General features: G+C 54.2%; 6 protein-coding genes across 7 annotated transcripts; 3 read left to right on the top strand and 3 right to left on the bottom strand.

Annotated features, from left to right (window-relative positions):
• Nucleotides 1-698: 698 nt before the first annotated feature.
• Nucleotides 699-1,378, bottom strand: CAOG_00811 (hypothetical protein). Its single transcript, XM_004365625.2, has one exon. The coding sequence runs from the start codon at nucleotides 1,359-1,361 to the stop codon at nucleotides 750-752; it is 612 nt and encodes a 203-aa protein (XP_004365682.1). The 5' UTR covers nucleotides 1,362-1,378; the 3' UTR covers nucleotides 699-749.
• Nucleotides 1,379-2,258: 880 nt separating this feature from the next.
• CAOG_00810 (eukaryotic elongation factor-2 kinase) lies at nucleotides 2,259-5,205 on the top strand. Its single transcript, XM_004365624.2, has 4 exons — nucleotides 2,259-3,775; nucleotides 3,892-4,155; nucleotides 4,276-4,946; nucleotides 5,045-5,205. The coding sequence occupies exons 1-4, from the start codon at nucleotides 2,431-2,433 to the stop codon at nucleotides 5,087-5,089; spliced, it is 2,325 nt and encodes a 774-aa protein (XP_004365681.2). The 5' UTR covers nucleotides 2,259-2,430; the 3' UTR covers nucleotides 5,090-5,205.
• On the bottom strand, nucleotides 5,132-8,527 carry CAOG_08443. Of its 2 annotated transcripts, XM_011271713.1 has the most exons (5): nucleotides 8,508-8,527; nucleotides 6,662-6,736; nucleotides 5,901-6,050; nucleotides 5,476-5,754; nucleotides 5,132-5,358 (listed from the first exon to the last, which is right to left on the bottom strand). In XM_011271713.1, the coding sequence occupies exons 2-5, from the start codon at nucleotides 6,726-6,728 to the stop codon at nucleotides 5,246-5,248; spliced, it is 609 nt and encodes a 202-aa protein (XP_011270015.1). In that variant the 5' UTR covers nucleotides 6,729-6,736; nucleotides 8,508-8,527; the 3' UTR covers nucleotides 5,132-5,245. The 2 variants fall into 2 exon arrangements, with proteins under 2 accessions (XP_011270015.1, XP_011270014.1); XM_011271712.1 differs by lacking the exon at nucleotides 8,508-8,527 and having other exon boundaries at nucleotides 6,662-6,790.
• Nucleotides 6,940-9,967, bottom strand: CAOG_08442 (hypothetical protein; the record flags this gene model as incomplete). Its single annotated transcript, XM_011271711.1, has 5 exons — nucleotides 6,940-7,266; nucleotides 7,424-7,454; nucleotides 7,542-7,672; nucleotides 7,764-7,781; nucleotides 9,797-9,967. The coding sequence occupies 5 exons, from the start codon at nucleotides 9,965-9,967 to the stop codon at nucleotides 6,940-6,942; spliced, it is 678 nt and encodes a 225-aa protein (XP_011270013.1).
• Nucleotides 9,968-10,101: 134 nt separating this feature from the next.
• Nucleotides 10,102-11,160, top strand: CAOG_00806 (peroxisomal membrane protein 2). The gene is made up of 4 exons (XM_004365620.2): nucleotides 10,102-10,217; nucleotides 10,406-10,481; nucleotides 10,569-10,740; nucleotides 10,850-11,160. The coding sequence occupies exons 1-4, from the start codon at nucleotides 10,121-10,123 to the stop codon at nucleotides 11,045-11,047; spliced, it is 543 nt and encodes a 180-aa protein (XP_004365677.1). The 5' UTR covers nucleotides 10,102-10,120; the 3' UTR covers nucleotides 11,048-11,160.
• Nucleotides 11,161-11,216: 56 nt separating this feature from the next.
• CAOG_00805 (hypothetical protein) lies at nucleotides 11,217-15,058 on the top strand. The gene is made up of 3 exons (XM_004365619.2): nucleotides 11,217-11,255; nucleotides 12,020-12,172; nucleotides 12,256-15,058. Exon 3 carries the CDS (start codon nucleotides 12,262-12,264, stop codon nucleotides 14,896-14,898), a length of 2,637 nt encoding a protein of 878 aa, XP_004365676.1. The 5' UTR covers nucleotides 11,217-11,255; nucleotides 12,020-12,172; nucleotides 12,256-12,261; the 3' UTR covers nucleotides 14,899-15,058.
• Nucleotides 15,059-15,095: the final 37 nt, after the last annotated feature.

Raw genomic sequence — 15,095 nt, 5'->3', positions numbered from 1 at the left:
AACACGAGCAACAGAGCGAGAAACAGAAACAAACCGAATGGAAATTTCTCAGAACCAAAAGACTGGCACTGGGCCAATATTGGGGGGGGGGGTCTTCCCGCACTCTTGGTGGGTTTTGTGTCGAATCATTCACTGTACCGTTATTCGGTTATGTGAGTCTGGGGGTGGGTGGGTTTCGCAGAAGTTACGCGACAATCCACTTTTCCAAGTGTGGACGCTTCAAGTTCGTTTCGAGGTGTTTCTTTCACTATCGCTCCCCTCCGTTTTTATGACAATGAACTTTAGTAGTGTCCGTTGATGGGAAGAAGCCCGAAACAAAAGGAAGCATGTGGTCGTGATGACGTTGCAGTGAACATGTTTGGAGTAGTTTGCGTGACGACGATCCGAGGTGGCTCTGTCAGCCTCCCAGACCTGTTATCGCGTTGCTGCGTTCCCCCACCTCACAATACAAAGTCCACTCATGGGAAAACAGTGGGGGTGGAACCGTCATCGAGTTTGCCCCGCCCCCCAAAAAGCAATTACCTAAAATACAATCTCCGCCCGCCATTCGCACACCGATGCTCCAGAAGCACCACACAAGGCCCTCTCAATGGACCTGCGAATCCAATGCGAATGGAGGGTCCCTGTGACGTCAAGATCGACCACGTTCCAAGCGTTCAGAACAAATGCGAAAAACTGTGTGGGCGACACGTGCTGACAGCCTAAAACGAAAGATTTATTTTGGGATCATGCAACAAGGATGCGCAGAGTTATGCTTGGATGGTCAGGTAGTGCTGGTCGCCATGCACAACGAACACTGCAATCTCTTGAACGAGCGCCAGGAGGACGGCGACAAAGCCTGCGGCGATCAGGCCAAACATGTGACCGTAGTCGATGGTAACCGGGATCGGGATGACACTGACATTGAGCCATGTTTCGGGGCGGACTTTGATGTCTGCCGCCATGCCCAAGCCCGCAGCCGCGACAATCACAGCCAAGCTGAGTGGGACGAGGACCCAGCGAATGCGGAGCGTCGCGTTGATTGTAACGGCAGCGATAAACGCCGCGGCAATCCCAGAGAACAGCGCGCCAGACGCGACAACACTGCCGCTCGAGTAGAGCTTGGACAATCCAGAGTTGGTGACGAGCGAATAGGTTTCAAAATCCTGCCAATGCCACCAGTCGCAGTAGTCGAGGACGCACATCTTCCAAAACCCGCCGTCGGCGGTCACATTCACCCAGCCCTCGCTAGGCACGTACGTCTTCACATCGGCGCTGTACACCGTGTTGCTCGCAGCAGCAACGGCATAAAACACAGCTGATGTTAACGTCAGAATGAGCGTGACGATGCGGTGAGCGCGGAGTTTGGAGTTGACAAACATGTAATTAATTTTGGTTGAGAAAAGAAGACTGTCACACCCACAATCTCGTCCCAGAAGTCGAAAAGTGACACACACACACGCACACACACACACACACACACACACACACACACACACACACACACACACACACACACACACACACACACACGATCTCTATACAACCTCACCTTCGACGTGTATGCTGTTCACAGCGGGGATCTGTTCGCACCGGAGATGCTCTTGATCAAATGGCGAATGAGGATCGGGGCTCGCAACCCCTATGTTTGCAAACAACAGCCTCGTCTCGTCGGTCACAACATGCACAAACTCTTGTGAACGTCTAGATCCAGCTCAGGGACCTCTCCCACTGAAGGGACCTCTCCCACTATCTCACTTCCCTCCCACTCCCCGTCCAAGCCACCTTCCCGACCTTCTCCGACCTTCCCCTTGCTCCAGTGAGCGCAAATAGATGTATATTCACAAAACGCATCACCGCACGGCCACTCACTTTTTCGATGCTGGAGCGTGAGGTTTTTGAGATGAAAGCCAACTCAAACTCCAGCTTCATCACTCGACTTGACAAAGCCGACCTACTTTTTCCCTCTTTTTCCCCTGATCAACAAGTCTGTCTGAGCGCAGTCCTTGAAAATCGCAGTGCGAGAAAACCGCCAGATCAACAAGGCGCGGCAGGTGCAAAAGTCGCGTTTCGCTCAACGTTGCCACCAATGTCTCCTCTCGTGCACGTGGCATGCTGATCTTGCACCAAACACACGACACACTCTGAGACCACAACGCAGTCCAATGCAAAACCTCGCGCAATCGCAAACCCCGACCGAAGAGCAACAACAGGAGAGCAACGTCGCGGACGTGTTGTTTTTTCGCGCCAAATTTGTTTCAAATCCTTTCATTCCTTCTTTTTTTGATTTGTTTTGATTTTTTTTTTGTGATTTTTTTTTTATTTTGAGAACTGTTCTGCGCTCCGTCTTTCTCGCCTCTTGTCGTCCCGTGTCGTTGCCCGCTCCAAGTTCTGTTGGCGACACTCACCTCACCACACACCACACCCCTTCCCCCTCCTCCTTGGACGGCAATGTCCAGCACGACCGAACCGGAGGCGGCAGCCACTACCACCAGCAAACCGCCAGCCACCACGGCTGCTGCTGGTGAATCTGAGAGCGCCACCGCTTCAGCACTGCCACCAGCATCAGCATCGACTACACCACCGGCACTGACACTCATGGCGGCCGATCGTGATGGCGGGCTTGCGCTGCCGATCGCAGCAGCACCGTCCTCAGCTGGCTCGCATGTGTCACATTCGCCTTCGACGACGGGTACATTGACGACTGCGTCCCGACCACCCTCGCAGCCACTGTCGCCGGCGCTGACGCTCGTTGAAGAGCACCCGCTCATGCAGCCTGCGCGCGGACTCTCGGCCGATTCCTCCCGATCAGCATCCAATCTGGCAGCAACAATCAAGCCGGGAGCGACTGCTCCTCCTCCTCCTCCTCCTGCTGTTTCTTCTCCTCCACCACCACCATCACCACCACCACCACGGGCACTCCTCCGTCCAGCCAGCCTGCACGAGGACGCAGACGCCGGTGCTGATGCGGACGTCGACGACGACAAGGACGACGAGTCGGCTGCCAACAGCAGCAGCAACAAGAGCGATGCCTCATCATCAGCGAACCCACGCCAATCTCACCTCCGACATTCCGTAGCGAATTCACCCGCTCCGACCGCTGCTGCTGCTGCTACTCCTACTACTACTGCTTCAACGACTACTGCGACTACTCCAAGTGCTACTGACACTGCCGCCGCTGCTGCTGCTGCTGCTGCGTCGACTGCAGCTGACGGTGCGCTTGCTGGGTCTGCGTCTGCGTCTGCTGATTTGAACCATCCGCAATTGAATGCTGCAATGATGCCACTCGCTGCTGCCGCGTCCGCACCGTCCATTCCGGCGCTGCTGAACAACGGGCTTGGCACCACGGCAGCCACTGAGTCTATGCCGTCTCCGCCACCGTCGGCAGCCTCGTCATCCTCGTCGCTGTCGTCCGGGACCCACTCGACCAAGCGCCGTTCGCACGTATCGCGCCAACGTCTCTCGGCTACGCTTGCGTTTGGCACAATGGCATCACCTCCGTCGTCATCGTCGGATGAACTGTCTTCGCATGGCTCTGACACACGGCCAAGCTCGCGACACGCCAAGTTTGCCAGCGATGTGGGCGGTCGTGCAGCAACCAAAGGCGTTCCCAGCATACGCCAGGTCGAGTACTGGGCGCGTCTCAAGAACCTCAAGGAGCTCTACGAACAAGATTACATTACTGTGACCGAGTATCGAGAGCGCAAGGCCCAGCTGGTCGACGAGCTGACGGGCACCACCTGCACTTCAGTGACGTCGACAACGGCTGGCGGCAGTCCTCGCGGCGAGTCACACAGTAAGGGCGAAGAGATTCTTATGTCTTGATGGTTTTTGCTTGTTCAGAAGGAGGGGGGGGGGCGGACAACATGCTGAGAATTGTAGCTCATCCTCTCTCTCGCTCTCGCTCTCTAGGCCCAACAACCGTCGCTCATCGGCCACCTCCAGACTTTGCCCTACTTGCTAGCGAGAGCGCCATGAAGCACACTTTCAGTGTCGCTTTGGGCACTTGGACAAACACGCCCATCAGCGTGAAAATTGAGAGCGAGCCGTTTGCGCGCGGTGGCTTGCGTGCGGCCTATCATATGATGGACTTGTCTGAAGCCAACAAGGGTGTTACTTTTGTGGCAAAGATGGCTGTCGGGGAAGAGGAGCGCGAGCAGTATTTCCAAGATGCAGGTGCGGATTGTTTTATTTGTTTGTTTTTTTCCGTTTGTGTTTGTTGTTTTATTTTTCATGCTTTCATGCCTTTCGTGGATATGAGCTCACACCCGTCGTCTCCATCACCACTTTTTGCAGAAATGCAAATGTTTTGCCGCCTGTGGGCCGATCGCTACAATGCGTACAATCCGCCAAAGAAAATCGAGTTTATCGAAGCGTGGCTCATTTCGCTGACGGATCGTCCCAATCATCCCTTGTGCGCCGTAGAGCACTTTATCGACGGACCATACCGCAAGCACAACAACAATTATGGCTATGTAAACGATGACGACGAGCGCAACACGCCGCAAGCGTTCTCGCACTTTACCTACGAGGCGTCCAAGCACCAGCTCCTTGTCTGCGACGTCCAGGGAGTGGGTGACCGGTACACAGACCCTCAAATGCACACCATCGACCGGGTAGGCTTTGGAAAGGGCAACCTGGGCATTAAGGGCATTGAGAAATTCCTCCAGACCCATCGATGCTCGGCCATCTGTCGCTACCTCAAACTGCCCAGTATCAACGCCAAGCAGTACGACGTAGGTACCATTCCATCAACGCGCTTCATGTCATCTAACGCCGTGGAGGGCATTAGCTTGTCCATCCCGGCATCCACACCCGTCAATTCGGCGCCAGCCTCTCCTCGGCAAATGTCGTACGTGGCGTCGCTCGGCATGGTGTCAACCAAGTCCAGCGTCAATAGTACCATCAATAGCAGCAGTGTCCGCCGACGAGCGAGCGCGGAAACGACTCGGCTGCTCGGCAACAAGGCAAGTTTGGTGGTGCTGTGTTTTGCGTATTGATGCTGGCTGGCTGCTTGAGCTCATCTGAGTATCTGTCTCTGTCTGCTACTTTACACCACCTACAGCCTTACCAGTCGCCAAGTGTTTTCGGTTGCTGTAGCATTCTTTAAAATTGGGATTGAACATTGTTAGTTTTTGTTTTTGTTAATTCTGTTTTTGTTTTGTTTATTCTCTAGCGCGACACGCTGTGATCGAGCGATCTTTCAATAAAGCTGTTTTTTGACTCTCTTAAGGCTTTGAAAATGAATGCTTTTATTATTTATTGATCAATGTTGTGGTGCCGAATCCTCGTTCTTATTGAGCATCTGGTTGCCGAAATAGTATGTTGCGGCCATGGCGCCACCGAGGGCACCGGCCATCAAGCAACGCCTCAGGCCAGCTGTTGGGATGACACAGCGGAAACAGTGATTAGCTCCTCAAGAAACCGCCCCCCCAACTCGTTTCCAAAATCAAAATAAAAAACAAAAAACAAAACATTGCACAAAACACTCCTTACACGCTGAGCGCAAAAGAAGGCCCGTGCCAATACCGCATCCGATTGTGTTGTAGGCATCGTCTTGGCCATCGCGAAGGCGGATGGTAACGCCATCCATGACTGTGTATACGAGCGCGACAACACCGACAGTGTGCGCGACCGATTGGGAATGCCGTGTCACACTGTTCAGCACACTGTTGACCTTCAGGCGGGTGGAGGTGGCGTCAGGGTTGCGCAGACCAGAGCCCACGCCATAAAGCGTGCCAAGCGCTGCACCAGCCAAGTACGACGTGCCAGTGCCTGACATTCCGAGAACAAGTGGACGAAATGAGTGCAACAAACAAAGGGGAAAAAGGAAAAAAAAAAACCCCCTTTGCAGCAATTTCCACCATCCTCGATCCTGTGCGTTGGCTTTTTTTTTCGTAGAGCAGCAGAAGAAGCTTTACCATAGCAGACACGATGGCCGATGCCGAGGGGAGCCTGCGAGACGCTTTCGGGAGCAAGCAGCTCCATGTTCGTGTTGGCAAAGACAGCCGGGTCATACTGCCAGGCATACGACGAGAGCATTCGTCCGACTTGGTTGACGTTCGGTGTCACTGTGTTCCAAAAGGGACCGCATGCCAAATCGTGAGTTACAACGGTATCGCACAGTCAGCACCGGAGAGACAGAGAGAGACAGTGGGAGAAGAGCCAAGCGAAGACCTTCCCCGTTCTCCTTCCCTTCCCCTTCCCCTTCCCGTCCTCCAAAATAATCCCACGGCGGTCTATCCTGGCCTCACCAGCCAAAGTGGCCAAATGGGGGGGGGGGACAAGAGTCAGGGGTTTATGCGGGCGGCCACAATCACAGTCACAGTCACTCGGCACATGGTTCTCTCGCTTTTCACTGATTCCCTCGAATGGTTCGCTTCTCCCAAGTGCCTTCTCCCCCCCCCTCTCGCTCCGCTTTCATTGTGTTGGTCGAATAATGCAAGCAATAGTGAGCATCACACAAGAAGAAGCCCAGCAGCAGCGTGTCAGAGTTCTTGCTTGTCAAAGAAGCCAAAAGAAAAACAGGTCTTTTTTTTTTTTTTTTTTTTTTTTTTGGTTTCGCCAAGAGACCAGCATTCTGACCACGACACCCCCATCCCCACTCACCACTCACCACTCCACCCTCCATCTACTGATATTAAACTAGGACAGCGTAGTTGAGCACTCAGGGTGAACGCACCGGGCACGTTGAGGCTGCGATCGTCGGCAGAGTAGTCGCCGCTGTAAACGCTGCTTGAACTCGACATTGAAAAGTCTGAAGAAACGAACGGGGGAAAAAAAACAAAAAAAAAAAAAAAAAAACTGAGACAAGCGTTTACGAAATGAATGAAGTGCCAAGTGTTGCTGTCTCCGAAACGGGAGCGAGTTTGTATTTTGTGTCCCAATGTCATGTCAAACAAGACAAAAGACAAAAATCCAACAAGCTCGGGGAAAACCACACACTGGTTTGGCTTTGGTTTAGCAGTCAGCGGGCTTCGGGCCAGTGTAGGCACCGCAGATGGCCTGCTTGAGGTGGCCGTTCTCGCATGGGACGCAGTGGGCACCGTTGAGCGTAATCCAGGGAACGTAGGTGTGGGCGGGAACCAGCGCGGCCGTCTTGAGCGCCATTTCGTGCTGCATGGCGTTGCCCTGGGCAGAGTTCATGCATGCATAAATGGGCGCATAGTCGATGCCAAAATAGGCGGCGCATTGGTTGCCGGCAGACCAGGGGTTGAAAGTGCCCTCGAGGCAGTGAATGAACGGGAACCAGACGGTCGAGTTCTGGAGCAAGTTGATGGCGCAGGTCTAAGCCGGAGGGATGGGAGGTTGTGTTGAATAGGAAGCGTGCGTTGAGTGAGTGCGAGAGAACGAGCGGCAAACTTCTTTTGGAAATAACAACAACAAACAACAACAACAACAACAACAAAAAAAAAAAAAGTAAAAAATTGAGCACTCGGCTTACCTCGAGAACGTTTCCAATGCACTCACGCGCGCTGCAAGCAGCGATCGGGATGCACCAAACCAACAACATGAGCGAATCGTGAATCCAAAGGGGCACGAGCAATCAGGACCTGACTTACCCGTGCTGGCACTCAAACTCCCAGGTCGATCCAGACTGCCACTCCTGGGCGTTACCGTACGGAACAAGGGTCAAGTTCATGATGGAAGAGATGCTCGAGTTCCAGACGTTCCAGAGATCGCCAGCAATGAGCTGTTTTACACGTGGAGCAACAAGTGAGTTTTTGGATACGAGAAATGGATTCGAGAGATCCAAACATTTGGAGTCTGCTTTTCGTTCTTACCGCTTGGCAGTCGGGGCACTAGAATAATCACAGAAAACCAAAGAAGCAAGGTCAGAAGCAAAGTCAGCATGAAGGTCAGCCAAAAGCGTGCTCGTGTATGGCAGAGAGAGAGAGAGAGTGTGTGTGTGTGTGTGTGTGTGTGTGTGTGTGTGTGTGTGAATAAGTGTGAAGTTGATCTATCATCACGAGGTAACATCACAGGTCACGAGTCAGGCCGGTCGCGACACTTTCCTGATCCACGTTTTTTTGTTTTTCGCATCAAACCTCACACCCCCCGTCACCACGAACGCTCATCTGGCCAGAATGGCTGTTCGCCGGTTGCCGCCGACACGAGCGTTGAGCAATGACAACAAGCGAGGGGGGGAAGGAGGCTGATAAGGTGCAGTGCTTTACCAGCGACTCCATATAGAGCGTGATCTCGACGAGCGGGTAGGCAGCAGTGTCAGCGTCGCCGTTGTGGTGAACGGGACGGTGGTGGAACTTGTGCGCGGGCATGGCAGACGCACCGGCAGCCGCAAAGCCGAGCAGAGCGACGAGCGCGAACAGGGCGACAGAGCTTCGCATTGGGAAACAAACAAATGGATGCAGAAGAAAAGACTGACTGGCTGCCACAATGATGTACATGAATGGCGTGCCAAATGTTGCTGTCTCCGAAACGGGAGCGAGTTTGTATTCTGTGTCCCAATGTCATCTCAAACAAGACAAAAGAAAAAAAATCCAACAAGCTCGGGGAAAACCACACACTGGTTTGGTGTAGCCCGACTTGCACTGTTTGACTGATCAACAAGCTTCAAACAAATCCAAAAATCTTTTCGAATTCTTTTAACCAGGGGGGTCTCAAAAACAGTGAGAAATCAGTGAAAAGATCATCCGCGCACACACAAACTGCTGGACCCTCGAAGAGGGGACGGCTGTTGTGTGTGCAGTCCACGTCGGGGTAGATTTGGCTTTGGTTTAGCAGTCAGCGGGCTTCGGGCCAGTGTAGGCACCGCAGATGGCCTGCTTGAGGTGGCCGTTCTCGCATGGGACGCAGTGGGCACCGTTGAGCGTGACCCAGGGAACGTAGGTGTGGGCGGGAACCAGCGCGGCCGTCTTGAGCGCCATTTCGTGCTCCATGGCGTTGCCCTGGGCGGAGGTCATGCAGGCATCAATGGGGTCAAAGTTGATGCCAAGCTTGGCGGCGCAAGCGGGGCCGGCAGCGTTGGGGGCAGAAGTGCCCTCGAGGCAGTGAATGAACGGGAACCAGACGGTCGAGTTCTGGAGCAAGTTGATGGCGCAGGTCTATGTCGGAGGGATGGGGGGGGGTTGTGGTGAAGAGGAAGCGTGCGTTGAGTGAGCGGAAAACTTCTTCGAAAAAAAACCCAAACAAAACAAAACAACGAATTGAGCACTCGGCTTACCTCGAGAACGTTACCAACGCACTCGTACATGCTGCAAGCAGCGATCGGGATACACCAAACCAATACCATGAGCAAATCATGAATCCAAAGGGGCACGAGCAATCAGGACCTGACTTACCCGTGCTGGCAAGTAAACTCCCAGGTCGATCCGGACTGCGACTCCTTGGCGTTACCGTACGGAACAAGGGTCAAGTTCATGATGGAAGAGATGCTCGAGTTCCAGACGTTCCAGAGATCGCCAGCAATGAGCTGTTTACACGTTGAACAACAAGTGAGTTTTTGGAGATGATTTCCAAACATTTGAGCCTGCTTTTCGTTATTACCGCTTGGCAGTCGGGGCACTAAGAATGATAACAGAAACAAAACCGAAGCAAGGTCAGAAACAAGGTCAGCCAAAAGTGTGCTCGTGTATGTGTGCATGTCTGTCAATCAGTGCGTGTCGGAGGTATCATCACGAGTCACCCAGCAGACCCCGGTTCAAGAGCCGCCCCTCAAACCCCACCCCACCACCAACACCGCCAACACTCATCTGGCCAGAATGGCTGTTCGCCGGTTGCCGTCGACACGAGCACTGAGCGTTGAGCAATGACGACAAAAAGCGAGCGGGAGAAAGAGGCTGATGAAGTGCTTTACCAGCGACTCCATGTAGAGCGTGATCTCGATGAGCGGGTAGGCAGCAGTGTCAGCGTCGCCGTTGTGGTGAACGGGACGGTGGTGGAACTTGTGGGCGGGCATGGCAGACGCACCGGCGGCCGCAAAGCCGAGCAGAGCGACGAGCGCGAACAGGGCGACAGAGCTTCGCATTGAAGAATAGACTGACTGGCAGCCACAATGAGGTACAGTACACATACAAGTAAGGAGCTGTGCAAATAAATGTGGTCGTTGTACATGTATCACAAGTATCAAAAAGGGACGATCGCTGAGGGCAGTCTAGTCGTCCTTGCTTGCTGAACTCTGATGGCGAACAACGCACTGCTGCAGGCGTACCTCGGCGCGCTCCAACGACGCCCGATGCTCACCAAAGCCGTGTCTGCAAGTGTCATTGCCTCACTCGGTGCGTCTTTCCCTCCGATCGTCGAGCTGTTTGGCTGCTGCTGGAGGGGGCAGACGAAATCCGACAACTCATCCTGCTAACCCCTCTCCTGCTGTCCCACTCAAGGGCTCGGCCTGAATGTCTGTGCATGCATGTTGTTGAGAAGTCAGCTCATTCACTGGTGCTTTTGTTGGCCTTTGGTGGCGCAGGCAACGTTCTCTCGCAGCGCATCCGGAACACTCCTCGCGTGGACTATCGCTCCATCGCATCCTATGCGATCTTTGGGTAACACAGACCTTGTCTGACTCACTCACCCGAATGCATCACGTCGAAAATGCCTCTGAATGGTTGCTTTTGCGGCTGCTTGCTTAGACTCTGCTTTAACGGACCAATCACTCACAAGTTTTACGAAATCTTGGAGCGCTTCTCCACTCCCGGCAAGCCACCGTCGCGATCGCGTCAGTTCATCAAGCTGCTCGGCGAGCGATTCATTTTCGCACCGCTCTTCACTCTCTTGTTCTTTATCGTGGTGTCATTGCTTGAGGTAGGTTGAGTGTGTGTTGTTGATTTTAGTATTTGTCACAGTGCTCACCTGGCATGGATTTCGCGTCCGACCAATCCCCCACCCCCTCCCTTTGTCTTGTATTGTCTAGGGCAAGACGTGGGAGGAAACCATGCACAAGGTGCGCACCCTCTACCCTGGTGCTGTCAAGATGAACTTGATTGTCTGGACACCCGCCCAGTTCATCAACCTGAACTACATCCCGCTCCAGTACCGCGTTCTCTTTGCCAACGCTGTTGCCTTCCTGTGGACGATCTATCTTTCCAAGCGCATGGCACCCAAGCACTAAGCTACAGTACAGAAAAAGGCGCTTCAATCAATCTCGCTTGTGTTTTCAAGTTTTCGTCCGATCGTCAAAATACACCAAGCTTCTCCACCCCTTCTCAACGAGCAAACCTCGACCACCGTTCTTTGTTTTGTGTTTTTGTTGTTGTCTGACTTGTCCAGCTTCAGTCGTCCATTTTCACACTTTACTTTACGGGTTGGTTTCCATCAAGGTACGGCAGCGGTGCTCCATTGCGCACAACCAACCACATAGTCGGGGCTTCTTGGCAACAAACACACACACACACTCACTCACTCACTCTCCCCTCTATCTGTCTCTCCACCACCTCCACTCCATTCTGGCTCGTTGATGACGCGCGCTCGTGATGAAGGGCCAAATGCAAAAAAAAAAAAAAAAAAAAAAAAAAAAAAAAAAGGAAGCGGGGGTTCGCTATGCCGCTTCGTACTCGCCTCATCCAACCAGAACAGTAGCGACTCTTGCGTTTTGACTTTTTGGGGCACTGCACAGGGCGAAATGATCGAGTTGCTAACGCACAATGAATGAATGCACTGCGAGCACAAGTGTGGCAAAAAACAAATGAAAGAGATAGAAAGCGGAAAACTCGTTCCCTTTTTTTTTTTTTTTTCTATTTTTCTCAAGCCTTTGTCGTAGGAGAGGGGGAAGAGGGGAAGCGCGGGCCCAGTGCTTGTGTGTGGGGCTTCAGTGCGTCTGATAAGCATGCTCAGTCCAAGATGGCTTCCAAGCTCACGGTTTATCCAAGCCGGGGAAAGGAGAGCGGGGGTTCTTTCTTCCCGTTCGTCATCAAACCTTGACACTCACTCAAATTCCGCCTCTCTTCCTGTTGTCGGCGACGGTGGGCGAGCTGACATCCCGATACTCATTTATGCTAGTTGCTGTGTGGTTTGGGTGGCGGTTGGTGGGCGTGGGGGTGGTGGTTGCAATGGCTGCTGCTGAACTCACTGGCCGATTTGACAGCGTTCAAACGCGGCGATTGTTTGACAGGAAACCACATTGGACATATCGAACAAGCATTTCGTATCGCAACGAGCGGCCATTGGCAGGCGACATCGAGACGAAACCAATACAAGCTTTATCGAGATTGATTTGAAAGTCCCCCCGCTTCTTATTGTAAGACCGACTGCCAACAAAAACAGAGCTGACCCCAAACACAAGGCCTCAACTTCCTCACCTTGTTGTGTTCCCACCAGCAGATTGCGATGGAAAAGCGACCATACATCGCGCCGTCGGGACCATCCTCAAGTGGCGGACGGGCAAGTGACCGATGGATGCCGATTAGCGCCGGTCCCAGTCGCACGGGGACGCCAGGCGAAGCCAGCCCCAGTTCAAACATGTCTCGCGGCAGTCCGGCGTCGAGCCGCATTTCGCGCTACGATGAGCATGATGACGAGGAGCTGGGCGAGACCGATCCCGCTTTGCAACGTGTCGATCCGTGGCTCTCGGCTGCAACAGCAACAGCCTCGGCCCTTGAGCTTCCAAACGCCCTGAGCAGCAACCATCAACCCAAACCCCAGGTGACTGGTTGGTTTTCGCAACTGGTGACCCAACAACAACAGCAACAGCATCAACACCAACACCAGCAGCCGCAGCAACTGCACGCTGAGCACCATCAACAACAACAGGGGCACTCCAAGCCGTCTTCTTCTTCTTCTGCATCTTCTTCTTCCACACCTGCCGTTGCCAGCGATGCAAGTCTTCACGACGGTGGGGTAGGATCGCCATCAGAGGCCTCCACTGCCACCTCATCCCGCCGCAACTCGACATCGTCCTCCATTTCGTCGTTTGTCGACCCAACCCAGACCGAGCTCGAGTTGCGGCAACAGTCGCCGCTGCTCAGGTTACCTCCAGAAATTCTCGCCTTCCTTTGCATGCAGCTGGATGTTGTGAGTCTCGGCAATCTCTCTCTCACCTGCAGGATGATGTACCACATTGGCTCGCTCTTGGAGGTCTGGTACTACATTTGCAAGCGCGACCACTTGAAAGTGCTGCACACGCGCGAGCCAAATGTCGACTGGCGCCTCGTGGTGCTCACCTTGTGTAAATACGACCCTTTAAAGTGCGTTCTATTCACTCCGCACATGACACGGCTGTTGGCCACGGGTGGCGGGAGGCGTCGCAGCAGCACCATTCCGTCCTCGCCCGGCGGCACGCCCCATTCAATCGAGGCCGCCCTGAGGAAGGACTCTCCTTCCCTGCCGAGCCCCGGGTCTTTGTCGACCTCTTTGCCAGGCAGCTCTCCCTTCATGCCAAATGGCAGCGATGGGCACCCGCCCACGCTATTTTTGCCCCCGAATGCGGCAGAAGCCGCCTCGTTCAAGCAGCAACACGGCCATGTTCCTCCTGGCTTTTGGAACAGGCACATTGCGCCGCGGACGCGTCAGGAGCTGATCGATCGCGTCAACTATGTAGCTCTGGCATTCATGCAGGACGACGCCATCGTCGTCCGGATGACCTCTGCGGCTCATAAAATTCGCGAGTATGGCGCGTACAAGATTGCCGAGGGCCTCTTCCAGCATGCGTACGACATTTCGTTGATTTTATTCGAGGCGCTGGCCCTTCAGGATAAGGTTTCCACCTTTGCCATCAGCGACCAAGATGTAAACACGTTTGCCGCATCCAACTTTAGTCGTCGGCACCACGCACATGGCTCTGCGCATGCTCATGGACATGCCGCAGGGCAAGGGCAATCTTCGGGAGATGCGTCTGCCGCCGCGGGATTACACCGGCAAGACTCGACACAGCGTCCGCCATTGGATTCGGCCACAACGAAACTGGCGTCTGCCACCACCAAAGAGGCGGCTCCTGCAGGTGTCCCGGATCTTCAAACCTTGTGCGTTCGTGCCCTGGTGTGCCAGAAAGTTACTCTGGCTGACGTGTCGACAAAGCTGTCCTCAAGTGCGCTTGCCGTGCTGACACGCGGCTGTGCAGCCAAGCGGCTGGCCGATGCCCTGTACAACTTGTCGCTCGTCAAGGGCAACCAGGGCCGCTTGACTGGCGAGAACGGTGCGAAGCGGCTCCGCGAGCGCTCAATCGTCATGTACAAGGCGACGCTCGGCTCGGAGCGAGAAGAGGTTGCGAACGCCACGTTTGCCCTTGCCGACATTCACTACGTGCTGCACGACTACTCGGAAGCCCTACCGTTGTATGAAGAGGCCCTGCGGATTCGACAAAAACTGTTTGCCGAAGATAGCGAAGAAATGGCCCAGACGTTTGTCGGCCTGGGCTTGGCGTACGATGGTTTGAGTGAGTTTGACCTTGCAGAGCAGCACTATCTCAAGGCACTGCCAATCCGCGAGCGGATACACGGCCCGAGCCATCCCAAGGTGGCTCGGGTGTGCGTCAATCTCGGCGCCTTGTACAAGTCTCGAGGCGAGCTGCAAAAGACCATCCCCCTGTACGAGCGTGCGCTGGCCATCCGCGAGCGCTGGCTTGGACCGGACCATCCGTACACGGCCCGCGTACGCGAGAACTTGAGGCGCACCAAGTTTAAGCTGGAAGAGATCAACAACCCTCGTCGTGCTGTGGTCCTCGGCGAACCCAATCCTGCCGCCCCTCAGGCGCAAGGTGCTCACCAACCGCCCAATGGACCACAGCAGCACCAACAACAGCACCAGCAGCAGCAGCACCAGCCGCACCCTGCGCCGCAAGGCACAGCAGCTCAAGGTCGCCGGACCGACCCACAGACTGCACAGGCCCCAGAACCGCCACAGCGGCGCTCCGTCCCGCGTACAGATCCAGGTAGCGCGCGGAACTCTACGGCATCCATTGGCACGGGAGCGCGCACGCCAACCAATCCGCCAGCTGCGACTGGCAGTGGTACTTGCACCATTTTGTAATTCTGTTGGTTTGTCCTTCCTCTTTGACAACCAAAGGCCTTGCTTGTGGTTGAGGGAAAAAAAACCCCCGGGCTTTCCAGTCTGAGCAACTTTTTGCCATGACCGTTTCGCCCAATTTCCTATCCTGTAATTTTTTGTTAATAGAACAACTCTCTCCAACAATCCACACTCTGATATCTGATTCTGACTTGCACTTG

The sequence above is a fragment of the Capsaspora owczarzaki genome, assembly GCF_000151315.2.
Source record: "Capsaspora owczarzaki ATCC 30864 unplaced genomic scaffold supercont2.1, whole genome shotgun sequence".
Lineage (NCBI taxonomy): Eukaryota > Filasterea > Ministeriida > Capsasporidae > Capsaspora > Capsaspora owczarzaki.
The sequence above is the reverse complement of the archived record's forward strand: the minus strand, read 5'-3'. Positions and strand labels throughout refer to the sequence as shown.